The sequence below is a fragment of the Akebia trifoliata genome, chromosome 12 (assembly GCF_017979445.1).
Source record: "Akebia trifoliata isolate Shusen 1 chromosome 12, ASM1797944v1, whole genome shotgun sequence".
Lineage (NCBI taxonomy): Eukaryota > Viridiplantae > Streptophyta > Magnoliopsida > Ranunculales > Lardizabalaceae > Akebia > Akebia trifoliata.
The window spans coordinates 28,220,124-28,236,053 of NC_141386.1; the positions used below are offsets into that span (position 1 = coordinate 28,220,124).

A 15,930-nucleotide genomic window follows, 5' to 3' on the forward strand; every position below is an offset into this window, starting at 1 on the left:
TGGTTTCTTTGTTATTATTATATTTTTTTAACTTTTCTGATTTTTGTATTTTTCTCTCTTTGTCCTTGTCTTCCGTAAATTTTGTGTAATAATATTTGACCTCCATCTCTGACAAACGCCCCCATCACAGAACCGTAGATCATTTGCCTTGGGATGCACATAACCATAAATCTTTTTCTTGTGTATCTTGAGACAAATGATCTACGATTCAGTGATGAGGGCATAGGTTAGAGAGGGGGCGTCATATTATCACGACTCATAAATTTTACCTATAAAAAAAAAAGGAAAAATTGTTGAGGTAATAACTTGAATTAAACTCCAAACATTTGTAATGTTTGAATGATGTGTTTTAATCTTTAAGTAAGGTGCGATAAATAATTTAAGAACCTGGTGTGTAATAAGTAAAAGTTTGTTTGCCAACGGCAGCTCTCTATATAAATGATTTAATGTAGGGTTTCTGATCTCTTTGTTTGGATTTGTGTCTCGAGGAGGGCTTCCCGCAAAACCCTAGCTAGAGATCCTCTCATCCATCTGCAGCCATGGTAAGATCATGTTTTTCTCTCCTTCACATCAAATTAATGATCCTCACTTCGACATCTTTCGAATCTGACGCATTTTGTTGATCGTACGGAAACTGTGTTTGACAGACATTATTTTGATTTTCAGATATTTAATAGCTTTTCGCTAGATCATAAGAATACGAAAAAACAGCTTTAAATTGAATTTTATGGTTCATCTTTTTGACATGTGTGGTTGATTGATCTACACAGTCTGGATTTTATCTCCATTACTTGATCGCAATTTTGCGTCTAGTGAAGTCATACTCTGTGTTACTTGATTCGTGGATTCGGTTCGTAGGGGTAGACAAAGATGAGGCATTTGAAGGTTGAAGTGATGACAAGGTTTAAAAAAAAAAAAAAAAAGAGATTGAAAATGGCAGATTTTGGGAAGAAAAAAGAATCAAGCTTTTTTAATCAGTCTATTAATAAAGACCACGGTCAAAGGGGCATGCTATCATTTTGAAATTTTAGGGGATATTTCAAATATAATCAACATGTGGAGGGGTGTGTAAAAAAATGAGGTAAAATGCAGTTCGTCTAGTTCGCTGGATTGCATGAACCAAGAGCAAATCGTACTGTGAACTGGTTCGGTTAACATAGTACGTGGCTCTAGATATGGTTGAATGGAGGAACTGGATTTATTCAGCCCTGACCCTGAACCTTTGGGTCAAGGTTTAAATGATGATGATGATATCTATGTCCATATCCATGATAGTGAAAAGGGTCGATCTAGAATGTAGTATTATACTTAAGAAATGTTTGTTTAAAAGAGTCTATATTTTGCTGAATGATTGATACCCATTCCTCTGAATGATAGTATGAACTAAACCATAATTTGGTGCACATCAAATATTGGTACATGAAAATTTGAGAATAGTTCAGGTTTTGTTGTTCAAAAGGTAAAACACAGACAATGGACATTATGTGTGTGTGAGTGAAAAGGGTCAATCTAGAATGTAGTATGATACATAAGAAATGTTCGTTTAAAAGAGTATATTTCGCTGAATGATTGAAACCCATTCCTTTGAACGATAGTATGAACTAAACCATAATTTGGTGCACATCAAATATTGGTACATGAAAATTTGAGAATAGTTCAGGTTTTGTTGTTCAAAAGGAAAAACACAGACAATGGACATTATGTGTGTTGTGAGGAGGGTTAAGTTTGAAAAGAAATTATTTCTTTTTCCCCCATCTTTGTACTGTGAAATGTTTTGCTGTATAAAATAAGTTTAAATAATTATTCGACAAATAAAGTTTATGTATTCGGATGAACTCTTGAATTTAACAGTCAAATTATTTGTTTTTTCACGTGAATTCACAGTTAATTTGTAGAATTGCTACAAGTTCAGCTATATAATTTTTATAGAGGATTCTGATTTTTTGTATAGAAATCTCATGCGATTAAATTTTGTTAAGTTTGGTTAGGTTGACATTGATTGTTCATTTTTGGCATTGTGTTTGAATGTTTTTGTTTCTTAGTTTCCTCTTCTTTTCCCCTTTTATGTTGTGCAGTTTTTTATTGTATAAAATAAATATGAGTTATTTGTGAATACTTTGACCTTGTCAAATTCAAAAAATCTATTAGATTCTTGAATTAAACGATTAAATTATTTGTTTTTTACACATAAAAAATCACAATTCATTTGCAGAATTGCTCAATGTGATCTCAACTATGTAACTTTGTTTACGGAACTCTCATGTGATGTTCAGCTCTGTTAAGTTTGCCATTAGTTGCTCATTTTTGGGCATTAGGTAATTTGTTTGTTTTCAATTTTGATTTCCCATTGTTTCTCCAGTTCCTACTGCTCTCCTCATCCTTTTCACATGATACCTTGTGGTGACATTTTCAAATTTAAATCTACATTTACCTCTATGAATTAAGAGAATCCTGTCACAATTTTTCAAAACCCCTTGCAAGTTTTGAGTAGCCTCTTATTTGCACCGTCTTATAGGGAGCCACCTTTTTCTAATTTTTTTAATGTGTCATGATGCTCTCCTGGTGAACCAATTCAAACCCACTCTTTCTGAAGAAGTCTCAACGTTGGGTCTCATGTGGAAAATTTGCTATGTCAAAAATTAGATCCATCAATTGTATATGATACTATTATTGCATCGTTAGGGCTTATCTTCATCTGGTGGAAGTAATTCCTTGATTTTTAAGGCTATATTTTTTAATATGTTTTATTTTAAAGTAGGAGCTTGTGTGAAGCAATAGCGAGGGTTAGTTGGTAGCTCTGTTGCATTTTCTTCTGTTCTTTCTTTAAGTGGGTTGTGATGGGGACATCAGAGATCCCGTCCTGCATCAGGTTGCCTTGACTTCCCTTGCTATGTTGTTTGTTTCTTTTCTGAATAATTTTAACTCAGAAAAGAAAAAATTCCTCCTCATATATGAATACCCCATATTTTTTCAAGAGAAAAAAAGGGGGGGGGGGGGGGGGGGAGGGGAGGAAAGATGGAGAAACTGAATGATATTGCTTTCGATGTTCATGATTGTACTATTTCTCTGATGTGGTTTTGATTAATTACTTGTATCGATTGCTTTCCATGACTTCTTCGTCCAGCTTATCTTTCCTTATCTTTGTATTCATTCTCTTGGTTAAATTCTTTTAGAAGTCAATTAGTAGTATTTAGTTACTGGATAGTAGTTTCTATATTTGAAGCTTTTTCTTGTGGGCGCAGACTAAGCGTACAAAGAAGGCAGGTATCGTGGGAAAATATGGTAAGTGCCCAGCATCCAGACATATCAATATGCATGATGAGTTATTCGTTAAACTAGGCTAATCCAAGGATAAAACTTAGCATACTAAAATGAGGATTATTTGTTAAACAAAGAAATTTGTACATAGTGGCTCAAAGCTCTTAGTCTTATATCTCTGCTTGGTGTATCAATGATTTATTGGGTCACATGTACTTGTCAATTTTTTTTTTTTATTTAGTCACATGTACCATGCAATTTGTATGTTCCTATCCGGATGATAGATCTTGTTGAGTGTTGTGTTATCCACCTCCGCTCCCAAGTGTCATGTGTCGTGCCCCAGTTCAACCCGTGACCCTCTAATATTCATAATTGCGCCTTCCCCATCAGATCGGTTTTTTGGGGTGAACAGTTTCTCAACATGGTATCAGAGTGCTAGGTTTGTATAGGTCACAAGTACTAGTTCCTCGACAAAAATTTTCGACCCTTGTATGAGTGAGAGGGGGGGGGGGGGGGTTTGAGTGTTGTGTTATCTGCCTCTGCTCACGGATGTTGCGTGCTCGCATATCATGCCCCAGTTCGACCTCTTATATTAATAGTTTGTGCCTTCCCCATCAGATCGGTCTTTTGGGGTAAATGGTTTCTCAATGAATCTTGGGCTCATTATATATCTAATTTTTTTTCAGGTACCAGATATGGTGCAAGTCTGCGAAAGCAGATTAAGAAGATGGAAGTCAGTCAACATGCAAAGTACTTTTGTGAGTTTTGTGGAAAGGTTAGTTATTTGCTCATCCTTTTATCCTTCAGTCATCATTTCTTGATCTCAAATATATGTGTTATTCTAATAATGATGCATTCACATCGGTGCAGTATGCTGTGAAGAGGAAGGCAGTGGGAATTTGGGGCTGCAAAGACTGCGGCAAAGTTAAAGCTGGTGGCGCTTACACATTGAAGTAAAAAAAAAAAATTCTTGATTTCTATTCTAAAAATCTTCTCTAAATTTGTTATTTCAATGAACTAATTCATTATTGATGTTCGTCTATTACAGCACTGCTAGTGCAGTGACCGTAAGGAGCACTATTCGGAGGCTGAGGGAGCAGACTGAGGGATGATGAAGCCTATAATGTTTTTCTATTTCCATGAATTATGTTTTAAGTGTTCACATGGACTTGAAGTGTTGCTCATTTTTTTACCTGACCTACGGCTTGTTAAGCAAGTAGATTTAATCTGTTTTGAGACACTGAAACTGTTCAATGCTGAGGATTCATAGTTCTCTAGTTTTTCAAAGCCAAATTGTAGGCAGGTTGCCTTTGGCCCATTTAGTTACACTCTTAGCACAGGTATTGATTTGGTTTAGGAGAACTTTTGCTGGTCCTTGGAGACTATGGGGTTCTAATAGTATATGTAGCTCTTTTTATGCCAAGTGAGTTTCACCGAGTCATTTAGTCTTTTGAGATTAATCATTTATATCTAAATATTTGTTGTTTTCTGTTATTTTTATTTTATTTTATAAAATAAGGTGAATTAGTAAAAGATGACACTGATCATATTTCTATCTAAAGAACAATATTTGAATCATTTAAAAATATTTATTTTTATAATAATAACAAAAAAAAAAAAAAAATGTACAAAGTCTAGTAGATTCTACTCGAGTTGGGTTGATGTGTTGATTCTCATTGAAAAATTTCGCCAATGATGTCATCCTGACAAGCTCATCTCAAGGTATACTTACGAGTTTTGAATAAATATAAATGATTACTCTCATTGAGGTTGGATAGGCAAATCTTCTTCCATTTTATTGTCTAGAGCAATATGAGATGCCCCCAAGTCTACTAATAAAGCACCAAACTTAACTCACTCTTATTCTGGTTCTAAATCTCAACGTCTTGCAAAATTGCAATCAATAATTAAATGTTGCCGATGAGAATACTTTTGCTCAGACTTTTCGACCACCGTGTAATACTAAACTTTGGCTTCGATCCGAACTCCACTTAGTTAAAAATCGGAATTAGTCCAACAAGAAGTTTTGTTATAATAACAATTTTAGAGAAGCTTAGAGATTATTTTTCCCATTCAATAAGCAGAAGAGAATTGTTGTCAAATCAAGGGAAAACAAACTAATATTACAGGAAATGATGGAACAAGCCTGACGACATACTCACAAATCATAATATTAGACAATAACAACCAGTTGGAGTAAGATTATAAAGGGTTGAGTTGATCCCATCACTTAGGCTTCGTTTGGGTGGAGAGAAAAAGAAAAAATCCAGTTTCTTTCCAACTTGTTTGATTTAACAATAGAAAATTTTAGTTTTGCGGAAAAAAATGGGTATTGTAGTAATTTCTTATTAGTCACGAGCATTTCTTCTCTCCATTTCTCTCTGATTTGAAGAGAAAAAAAAGTGAAAAAACTGACCTGTTTTTCTCTCCATTATGTTTCTTTTTTCTCCCCACTTAACAATCCAAACAAGAGAAATGGAGAGAGACTCACTTTTTTTCTTTTCTTTTGTTTCCATTTCTCTCAATCCAAACACACTGTCAGCTTCAAATCCTGTTGAACCCACATTCACCTCCATTAACCATTAACCTCTTGCTTGCCTAGCAAAAAAAACTATGAAAGACTAAGGATCCAAGAGACAAAAAATTTTATTTACTGATTACATCATTCTTCATGGCCAAATTGACATACAACCCAATATGTGCTTGTTTGAGGTAAAAGAAAGGAAACTGGGGTTTTCTTGAACTCATTAAACAGTCAAAAACAAAAACAAAAAAAAGAAAAAACAGGATCTGAAGAGGTCCTCCTAAAACCTTTTGTTATTTGGGTATTGGTTCTTTTATGGAGATTCATGAGAAGAGAGATCTTTTACTGTTGCGCTCCAGTCGAGCTTCCCTCTGTCAAAACAAAGAAAAAAGAGGAAGACAGATATAAAGCCCGATATGGTGAATGTGCTGTGTAAGGTTCCGGGTATGGTGCAAGCAGGATGAAGTGATTCTCTTTTAACATTTCCTTCAGCTTTATTTTGAAAGAGAGCAATAGTTGTTAAAGGAAAAAAAAAAAAAAAACGTACACGAATAAGAATGGAATGAAGCTATTCTCTCAACCTCACTACACTTTGCTATGCATCAAGAAGAGGTGGGGACCAATAATTTGATGGTTCCCACAAAAGAGATCTCTCGGACCATGACTGAACAAATTAGATGATCCTAACTATTTTAAAATATTGCTTTAGACAGTCAAACATGTTGTCACATTAAGTCTAGACAAAAAGAAAAGTGTACCTCCTTCTTCTTGCATTCCTTGTAAACATCAAATTGATCTTGACATTTGCTTTTGTCCGATTTAAATTCCTCTAGACCTGCAAAATTTTCAGTAGGAATTAGTATCGGCCAAACGGGTGAAAGAAAATGGAGGGCGTTGATGGTATCAATAAAAATACGGACATCTAAAATCTATCTGTGCAGGAAAGACATCCCATTTTTAAAGAAATTGCTCTGGCAAACATCAGAGATGTGGATGAAAACCCATTCAGAATAGACCTCACAGAACCTTTTCCCAAGTCTTTTGGTACGACTAATATAAGATTTGTACAGTTTAATGCATTTCTCTTTATTTGATACACTTTCTACGCTTTATATTAATCTCAACAAATACATTTATGTAATTTATATGTCATCTTTTTTGGAAACCGGTGTAAAAAACTTAATCATCTCCAACATGAATCACAATCCTTCATTTTTTTTTTTTGGGGGGGGTATTAGGTGCTCTAAATGGGGACACATTTCACCCTTTCCACACCTACCAGGTGTATTCATTGTTTGAATACATTTTCTCTTTATCATACATCCATATGAATTTTATGCTCAGCACATAATGCCCAGACCTATATCCATCAAGGCATATGAACCACATCTTATTTTTTGCAAAATGTTGATTTACTTGATGAAGTACTAGTAGTTCAAGTAAATACAAAAGAGAGGACAAGCAACTGTGAGAGCTCCACATAATCAAAACATCCATGAGGATAGTAATCAAACATCGCAATGACTTTCCCGCAATGTATTGTCTTGGCAAAACATTTTGAGGATCCTTTGCAAGGTCCAAAGGCACATGCAGGGGCACAACCTTGGCACCAGTGCAAAGTATGTGTTCGTGCCTCTACTACAATCTGAAATTTGTGCAAGCACATTTGTGGCACGCCGCCCCCAGGATACAACAACTCGATTTCAATCTATGTTCGTTTACCTTTTACACGAAAACAAGAACCAGTCGATTCATAAATTCGTTCTTTTGCCAAGAGAAAAAATAAAATAACAGAGAATCCCTTGGCAAACTTGCAGACATAAAACAACATAAGAAAGTAAAGTAACTAAAGAAAAATATGATGTACCTAGCTTTTGTAATGCTTTTGTATTCTCTTAGAATGAGAAAGATATGTAGAAGGAAATCCAATGGTTACATCTTAATGTCTTTAAAGAGAATAATAAAAATAGGCAATAAAATATTTGTTACTATGGTAATGCACATACTGGTCACTATTCCAACGGTTAGATGTAAAAAAATATTTTGACTCAATAATACAAATAAATTTTCAATAAAAGGATATTAATCTTCATTAAACACCACCGGCCGCCAGACCAGATTCTACTCGATGCACGTGTGCGCATGTGTGTGTGTGTGTGTGTGTGTGTGTGTTTTTACTAAGTCAATCCAGTAGTGTAAGGTTTCCCTCTTAAGGGATAAACTTGGGTGGCCCTTGGGGCCCAACCCAAGTTCCAAAACTAGCTTTTAAAAAGTGGAGAACACTCCATTCTCTAAACAATGTGAGACTAAAGTCAAAGAAGATTTAAGATGTAAATTATAAAGAGAGAGAACTCCTCAAGGACAAGTCCCTTTCAACCTTTCTCTATCAAGTACATTATGTACTTTTTGACCAACAATCAAAAGAGAGAAAAACTCAAATAAATAAATAATTTAAAAATAATAATATTTATTTATTAAAATATTCAACAATCCCCACTTATTTGAATAAAATAAAATAAAAATGAAGTACTTCGGGCAAAAGAGACAATATCATGCTTGAACGAAGGTGTCATACGACTTGAACTTTTACATAGTAATAATGTGTTTAGAGTATAAGAATAAGAATGACTACATTTTGAACTCAGATTCTTGGTAGTATAAAAAACACATCATACACACAACACTGCTTACTATGAATCTTATTAACCAGCACATCACGGCCTTGTGCTTTATCCTACAAATAATGAGTGCTCTAGAGAATTAACCCCAATTCTCATAAAAAACGGCCCCACTTCAACACTCAATACGTGAGTTTATTGGTAGTGCTTTTGCAGCTATACACCCTACTCAAATTGAGCTATAGAATTCGTTAAGAGTTTAAAAAACTCATCCTCAACGCTACAAGATATATTTGGTGAGACTATCAAGAGTAGTCTTGCAGCTAACCACCCTACTCAATAGTGAGCCACAGAAAAGTTGTTTTAACATCCATTTTGTGGATGACAACTATAACGATCAAAACTCTAACGGATGTAATCCTGAAAACTGGAGAATATGTGTCAAAGAAGTCAATATTCTTTCTTTGCTTAAACCCTTTTAGCTGCCAACCTAGCTTTATTGTTTTTATTTGCTAAATACTGACCTAGCTTTATACTTATCTATCGATCCATCAGGTTTTAATTTTCTTTTAAGAACCCATCTACATCTTATGGGTATACATCCTAAAGATAGATCAACTAGCACCCATACCCTATTGGATAATAAAAAAATTCCATCTCATCATTTTTTTTTATAAGCAAGATTCCATCTTGTCATTGATGGCTTCTCTCTAAAAATCTACATCTGAAGAGGGAAATGCTTCTTCTAAAGTTGAAGGATCCCCTTCTAAAGTATAAGCAAAAAAGTCTAGAACGAAATCTTGAACAACTCTTGCTCTTCTTGCTCCTCCTAGGAGCTATATCAGAATCTCCAGGATCTTCATTTTTAGGTTCTATTATCCTAGGTTGGGATGGTCCCTTTAGGTAAATAAATAATTTATTTATTTGAGTGTCTCTCTCTTTTGAGTGTTGGTTAAAAAGTACACAATGTACTTGATGGAGAAATGTTGAAAGGGACTTGTCCTTGAAGAGTTATCTATCTTTACAATTTACATCTTGAGTCTTCTATGACTTTTAGTCCCACATTTCTTAAAGAAATAAGTGTTTTCAACATTTTAAAAGCTAGTTTTGGAACTTGTGTCGGGCCCCCCAAGTTTTTTCCCCCAAACGGGAAACCTTGCACTACTGAGTTGACTCAGCAAAACACATACACACGTGCGCGCACGTGCCGAGTCAGGTTGAGCAGACGGTGTGGTGTCTAATGAAGATTAATGTCTTTTTATTGAAAATTTATTTGTATTAGAGTCAAAAGATTTTTTAGATCCAACTATTGGAATAATGACCAGTTTGTGCGTAACCATGGTTACAAATACAATATAACGAATATTTTATTGACGATTTTTATTATTGTCTTTAAAGATATTAAGATCAAACCATTGGATTTCCTTTTATATATCTTTCTCATTCTAAGAGAGAAAATACTCTAGCAATATTTTGATGCATTACAAAAGATAGAAATATTATATTCTTCAGCAGTTACTCTACTTTCTTATGCCGTTTTATCTCTGCGAGTTTGCCAAAAGATTCTCTGTTATTTCATTTTTTTTCTCTGGGCAAAAGAGCAAATCTATGAATCGACTGGTTTCTACCTTCGTGCAAAAGGTAGATGAACATAGATTGACATGGATTGAAATCGAGCCGTTGTATCCTGGGGGCGGCATGTCACGAATATGCTTGCACAAATTTCAAATTGGTACAGAGGCGCAAATCATCTTAAAGAAAACAACATAGTACGTGCCTCAACCTGAGATCAATCCAGGATTTTTCTTGCAGGTCAAAACATATTTATACAAATTAAAGTTTGGGAATTTGACTCCAAATATTATCCAAAATTGAGTGTCTCCTACTTAGATTCCAACTTAATTACTTCTGATTTTCTGACATTATAGAACAACAATCTGTATTATCCCAATATCCTTAGTTAAGCAAGCCAAAAACATATGGTTTATAGTGCTTCCCTTGAGAGAAGGGAATGCCATAAAATCCATCTAGAGGGATAAATTATAAAGCCTTTGTTCAATAAACAATAGCAATCTACGCGCTTCGGCCAAAACAGAAGACGCCGGAACGGAACCTACAAAGTTTGCAGCCCATAGGATCTATTCTAGTGAATATCTAGTTCAGTGTTTAACTTCATTACCATCAGAATGAGAAAGTTTAAGATTGTGTAAAAATTTATACCCATTGGAGAACCAACAAAGCCATAATTCTAATGAAATCCTTTGAGGAGTACCCATCACTAATTAGACTAATCCAACATATCATTAATCATTAACTGTCGAAATCATGGGTTTCTAACAGGAAAAAAAAAAAAACCTAAAAAGGGAGAACAAAAAAAGAATAATAGTATTTTTTAAAAATGGATCCAACAATCAAATGTAGACGAGGTTTTTTTTAAATATGTGAAAATTTTCAGATTTTCATGTAGGATTTTGAGCATCTATTGTTGTTAAAGAAGCTCTGAAGAAAAAAATTGAACTACAAAACAACATATTAGAAAAATAAAAACTTACATTTAAGAGAAGCTGTGTATTGAGGAAAGCAGGGGGAATCAGAGATTCTTGAAGCGCTGGGATACGATGGTGAAGCTCTGGAATCCATGACCGCTCTGTGTCCTCAAAGAAGGAGAGAATGAGAGAGGATCTGTACTTCCGTCTTCAGCCGTGGTGGTTTTAAGAAGGGTATTTTAGTAATGGCCCCCTGTGAAATTAGCGATATTAGGTTTACCCCTACAAAATGCAAGAATAAATTTGCCCCTTGACCGAAGTCAACGTCACTTCTTCTTCTTAAGAGAAAATTACTTAATTTTCTAACCTGAAAATCTTCATTCGGCTGACGTGGCATGGACAAGGAACCATAGATTTTTTTTCCTTGGGATAGATATGCAGTTGTGCATACCAAGGAAAAAGATCTATAGTTCAACATCCATGTCACGTCAATCGAGTATTGACCCAGTGAAGACTTTCTAATCAGAAAATCAGCACTCTAAATATTTTAATATTTATTAGAAAGAATTTTTCTTTTTCAAAAAATTATCAAAAACGAATTAAGTCACTTGATAGATTGTCCAATCCAGTATTTTAAATGAAGGCTAAATTACTGAAGTGTTAAAGCAAGTTACTAAAACACTGGACAGTCCAACGTTTTAATCATTCAGAGGACATTTTTGACAAAGCAATGTATTTTAACACATTAAAACATTGGATAGTCCAACGAATTAGTAAAACGCTGGACTATCTAGCCATTTAATTCATTTTTGATATTTTTTGAAAAAAATAATTTTTTTAATAAATATTAGAACATTTAACCCCCTTTTACTAATTTTCCCACTTCTTAATGAAAAAAAATACCTGTTTTTTCTTTTACGGTTCCGATTCTATTTATTTTGGAATCAGACCCAGAATCAAGAAGAACCATGACCGAAATAAATGTAATGGTTATATGTCTAAATTCCTTAGGAACTAATCCATAGACACCCCTATAATTTTTTATTTTATTAAAAATAAGAGTTGCTATTAAAACCCCAAGTTTTATTTATTACACCAATTTTTCTTTTAAATTCATTATCACATCCAAAGATTAAAACAGACTCTTGAAACATTAAAAAGATTTGACTTAAATTATAATCTCAACGTAACAAAACATTATAACACTTGTTAAAACAATTTCAATAGTTGTTTACAATTGTGATTAGACTCATTTAAAATCATAAACCAAAAAAATAGCAAACGGACTAGTCTGGTTAGATTTTATTTGCAACATCTCAGATTTTTTAATTTGTTGTTTGTTGTTCAAGAGTTGGTCATCCCGACCTTTTCTTTTCTGTATTGAGTCCGACTCTCCCACGCTCGTTCACGAGAGAGTAGTATATGAAATATGAATGACCTTTACTAATGTCGGATTTCGCCAATACACATTTCAATATTATTGCCACATCACTTACTTGACATGTCAAACTCCTCCTCCCACGCACTCATAGAAAAAGAAACCAAATCATCAGGGCATCTCAACCTATTATATATAAAATCATCAAACACTAAAAAATTCTAATTTTCCACAGAATTTCAATATCCCCATAATTTTCAACGCAATAAATAAACTCTAAATAGAAAAAGAGATCAAACCATTAGTTATATGTATATATATATATATATTTTTCCTATGGAATTTCTTTTAGAGATGCAGGATAGTGACCTCTCATTTAAATACTTGATACGAAAATCAACGTGAGTAGTAGATTCGATCATCTAGAGAATTGATTAGTGAGATCAAGGTGAAATTATCTCTGGAAAGCAAAAGATACGTATAATTTTAACAATTTCAATAGAAATCCGATTTTAATGTACATTTATAGAAAATTACAGATCATATAAGTCCTTCAAACATGATACCAAATTATGCTATTGGATCAAAATAAAATTGGTGTTTGGTGTAAAAATGATGTAGAAAACATGAACAACAAGTGTGAAAACCATGTTAAATTTAGAATAATGATTGTCTGATGCCCCCCTCTGACACACGCACCCTGACATGGCATGTGTTAGAACCATAGATTCTTTCCTCAGGATACACAACTGCACATATTTACGGGGATGTACAGTTGTGTAACCCAATGGGAAAAATCTATGATTCTAACCCATGCCACATCAAGGGACGTGTGTCAGAGGGGGCATCAGTAAATCACGACTCTTAAATTAATGCTAGACAGAGAATAAATGGTTCTGTAAAGAACATGTGCAAACACTCGTGTATTACAAAAAGAAAAAGAAAAAACTTACAAAAACTCTTGATTTATACAATTTTTGAAAGGTTCTTTGTATAATTTAATTTATTTGCCAAGAGCCTAGGATAATTTTGAATATGGAGAAATATTAAGAGGATACATTGAGACCCATGGGATTTGGCTAGAAGGGTCCATCCCATTATCAATGTGTGAAGTTATGGAAAATTCTATCAGCTGAAGAGGATAAGTTGTGGTAGAGTAGCTCACTCAGTGTAGAATATCTTCATATCTCATTCTCAAATATTTCCAGAATAATTAATGTACCCTATGATTTATCTAACGTCGTTATGGTCCAAATATTTTAGATTCAGTAAGATTATTAGTGTAATGTCCTAAGCCTCCATTTTGCTCGGGTCTGACATTACAATGGTAATAAAAGCTGGACTAGACTTAGATTTTACACTAATCTTTAAGTGTAGCTAGCCAGAGATAAACCCATTTCCAAACATCCATATAGTGATCATTTAAACTTTAAAATTATCAAAATGCCAATTTGCCACTCAAAACCTCCATTAATGCAAGTCATGTGGAGACAGATTCGTACCATTGTCTCTAAAATACAATGTTAGCATATATATTGCACAAACGAAATACATTTGAGGGTACTTGGGTTCCCAAGCTATAGATGAACCAACCCTCATATAATAAACCCACGCCATGGTTTAGGATTTAGGTAACAATAAATCCTAATTTTTCTTCCAATTTGTTATGTTTGCTCAGATTTTCAGAGAGAACAACTTGTTTTTCTTGATTCATAGGCTTCTTTTTTGGGGGTTCTCTATTCCTGGTGCCTCTATTCGATTTTGCTTGCTTGTTGAGCTACCTTTATTAGTTTTCAATCATGGTTCAAAAACTTGTTCGATACTGAGATGACTCAGGCAAGTCATCCTGGTTTCGAAGGCTACCCGATGAAATGGTCAATGTGAATCGTCTACCTGATAAGTTAATGAAAACTTGATTAAGTCAACCAAGTTGTGTTTTTTGATATAAAATATTTATTTATTTTAATGACTTAAACATTTGTTATCTATATTAAAAATGATTTTGTGATTGAACATCTACTAATCCACCTTATAATTAAAGAACTATAATTATTTAAAGATGAATATATATATATATATATATATATATATATATATATATATATATATATATATATATATATATATATATCAATCAATAATTTAAAACTGATTTAAATGGTTTGACTCGTCAAACATAAGTCCTTAGACTTGTTTTTGGATGCCACGAGGTGATGCAAGAAAGTTTCTTACGAACTTAGTAAGGAAAGTGTTTTTCTTTAAAGAATGGTGATTTAGACATATTCCCACACATTTTGGTGAATATTAGAGGAATGCATTTTGGAGACTGCAAGAGAACTCACATTCCTATTGATCCACATGTATTGAGGGCATCCTTAATTTAAAAAAAATACCCACCTTTGGACATCTCAATTTACAAAATTACTCACATTGGGGACGCCCTCAATACACATGAATTAATAAGAATGTGAGGTCTTTTGCAATCTCCAAAATCACACTCAATGATATCCGTTGTGTTTTTAAACCGATGACATGCCTCCCTTGACATCAAATTTCTTAATAAACTAATGGAAAGAGAGCCATGCATCTCGTGAGGGTCTTTTATTCCACCTTCTTAATGAAATTCAATGGAAAATAAATTTTATCTCTTTTATCATTCGAAATGAAAAATGAAGTGTAACAACAAAATTATGAAGATTATTGGCCAATCATCTCTTCCAGTGATGAGCCAACAATGACATAGAAAGAAATCAAGATTATTTATTGATTTTCATTAGAACTTAGCCCCCATTGATAGAAAAACATCGCTCCGCTTCTAATGGGTCATATAGTAATTTCTTTGCTATAGCTTTGGAAACACATTGTTTTCATAGATCTTACTTTAAGTATGGTTTGTGATTTATTGAGTCGGTTAAAATGTAGCTTTGGAGGTTTATTCAATCTCTGCACCTCATCCTTGTGAATGCATACCTTGTTACTTATGTTTGTTCGTAAGGGTGAAATTACTAAGGGAAAATTACTCAAAGGACCCTTGTGGACAGGGTGAGGGACTTTTTTTTTTTTTTTTTTTTAAGTCCCTAACTTTTAGGACTTCTCTTAAATCTTAATAGTCCATTTAATAAAACTTTTATTTCTAATCAGTCATTGAACCTCACTCCTTACATTTCTCACTATTGAAACGCCAAATGAGCCCTAACCATTTGAACTCACCATTTTTCATGAAAAATTTGGATTTTTGGCATCCCAATCAAATTTAAGAAATTCCATTCTAACGTTAGGATTTGAGAAGGAAGAAGAAGTCATTTTCAAGAATTTTGAAGATGTATGTAGAAAACTAGGGTTTTTTGAATTTCTTGTTTCGTTTTTGGACGAAAATCAATAAAAGATGGTTATTTTTGTTTGAAATCATCTAGATAAGTTGTTATGTCAGGTTTTTAGTCGATCTTTTCATGTATTTTAGTCAGAAATTCCTAAAAAATGGTGGGTTTTACAACGTCAAGTTCAACAATAAAAATTGTCGAACTCAACAACAAAAAGTGGTGACCTCGACAATAAATAAAAAGTGATGAACTCGACAATAAAAGTGGAGAGCACGACAATAACAAAGGACCATTAAGGATTTTTTTTTACATTAAATGGACTATCAAGCAACCATCCAAAATCCAA

The 15,930-nt window shown here is 33.7% G+C and overlaps 2 protein-coding genes across 2 annotated transcripts; one reads left to right on the forward strand and one right to left on the reverse strand.

Moving 5' to 3' along the window:
* The first annotated feature begins 406 nt into the window (after positions 1–406).
* Positions 407–4,545, forward strand: LOC147389287 (large ribosomal subunit protein eL43z). The gene is made up of 5 exons (XM_086418597.1): positions 407–542; positions 3,243–3,282; positions 3,945–4,033; positions 4,129–4,211; positions 4,307–4,545. Exons 1-5 carry the CDS (start codon positions 540–542, stop codon positions 4,368–4,370), a joined length of 279 nt encoding a protein of 92 aa, XP_086274723.1. The 5' UTR covers positions 407–539; the 3' UTR covers positions 4,371–4,545.
* Positions 4,546–5,886: 1,341 nt separating this feature from the next.
* Positions 5,887–11,110, reverse strand: LOC147389288 (Cox19 family protein (CHCH motif)). The gene is made up of 3 exons (XM_086418599.1): positions 10,953–11,110; positions 6,541–6,617; positions 5,887–6,153 (listed from the first exon to the last, which is right to left on the reverse strand). Exons 1-3 carry the CDS (start codon positions 11,038–11,040, stop codon positions 6,106–6,108), a joined length of 213 nt encoding a protein of 70 aa, XP_086274725.1. The 5' UTR covers positions 11,041–11,110; the 3' UTR covers positions 5,887–6,105.
* Positions 11,111–15,930: the final 4,820 nt, after the last annotated feature.

Coding starts and splice junctions, on each gene's coding strand:
- LOC147389287 (XM_086418597.1), top strand. Junction 3,283..3,944: donor AGGTATCGTGGGAAAATATG/GTAAGTGCCCAG, acceptor ATTTTTTTTCAG/GTACCAGATATGGTGCAAGT. Junction 4,212..4,306: donor GGTGGCGCTTACACATTGAA/GTAAAAAAAAAA, acceptor CGTCTATTACAG/CACTGCTAGTGCAGTGACCG.
- LOC147389288 (XM_086418599.1), bottom strand. CDS start 11,040: ATGGATTCCAGAGCTTCACCATCGTATCCCAGCGCTTCAAGAATCTCT. Junction 6,618..10,952: donor ATACACAGCTTCTCTTAAAT/GTAAGTTTTTAT, acceptor AAAATTTTGCAG/GTCTAGAGGAATTTAAATCG. Junction 6,154..6,540: donor AGGAATGCAAGAAGAAGGAG/GTACACTTTTCT, acceptor TTGTTTTGACAG/AGGGAAGCTCGACTGGAGCG.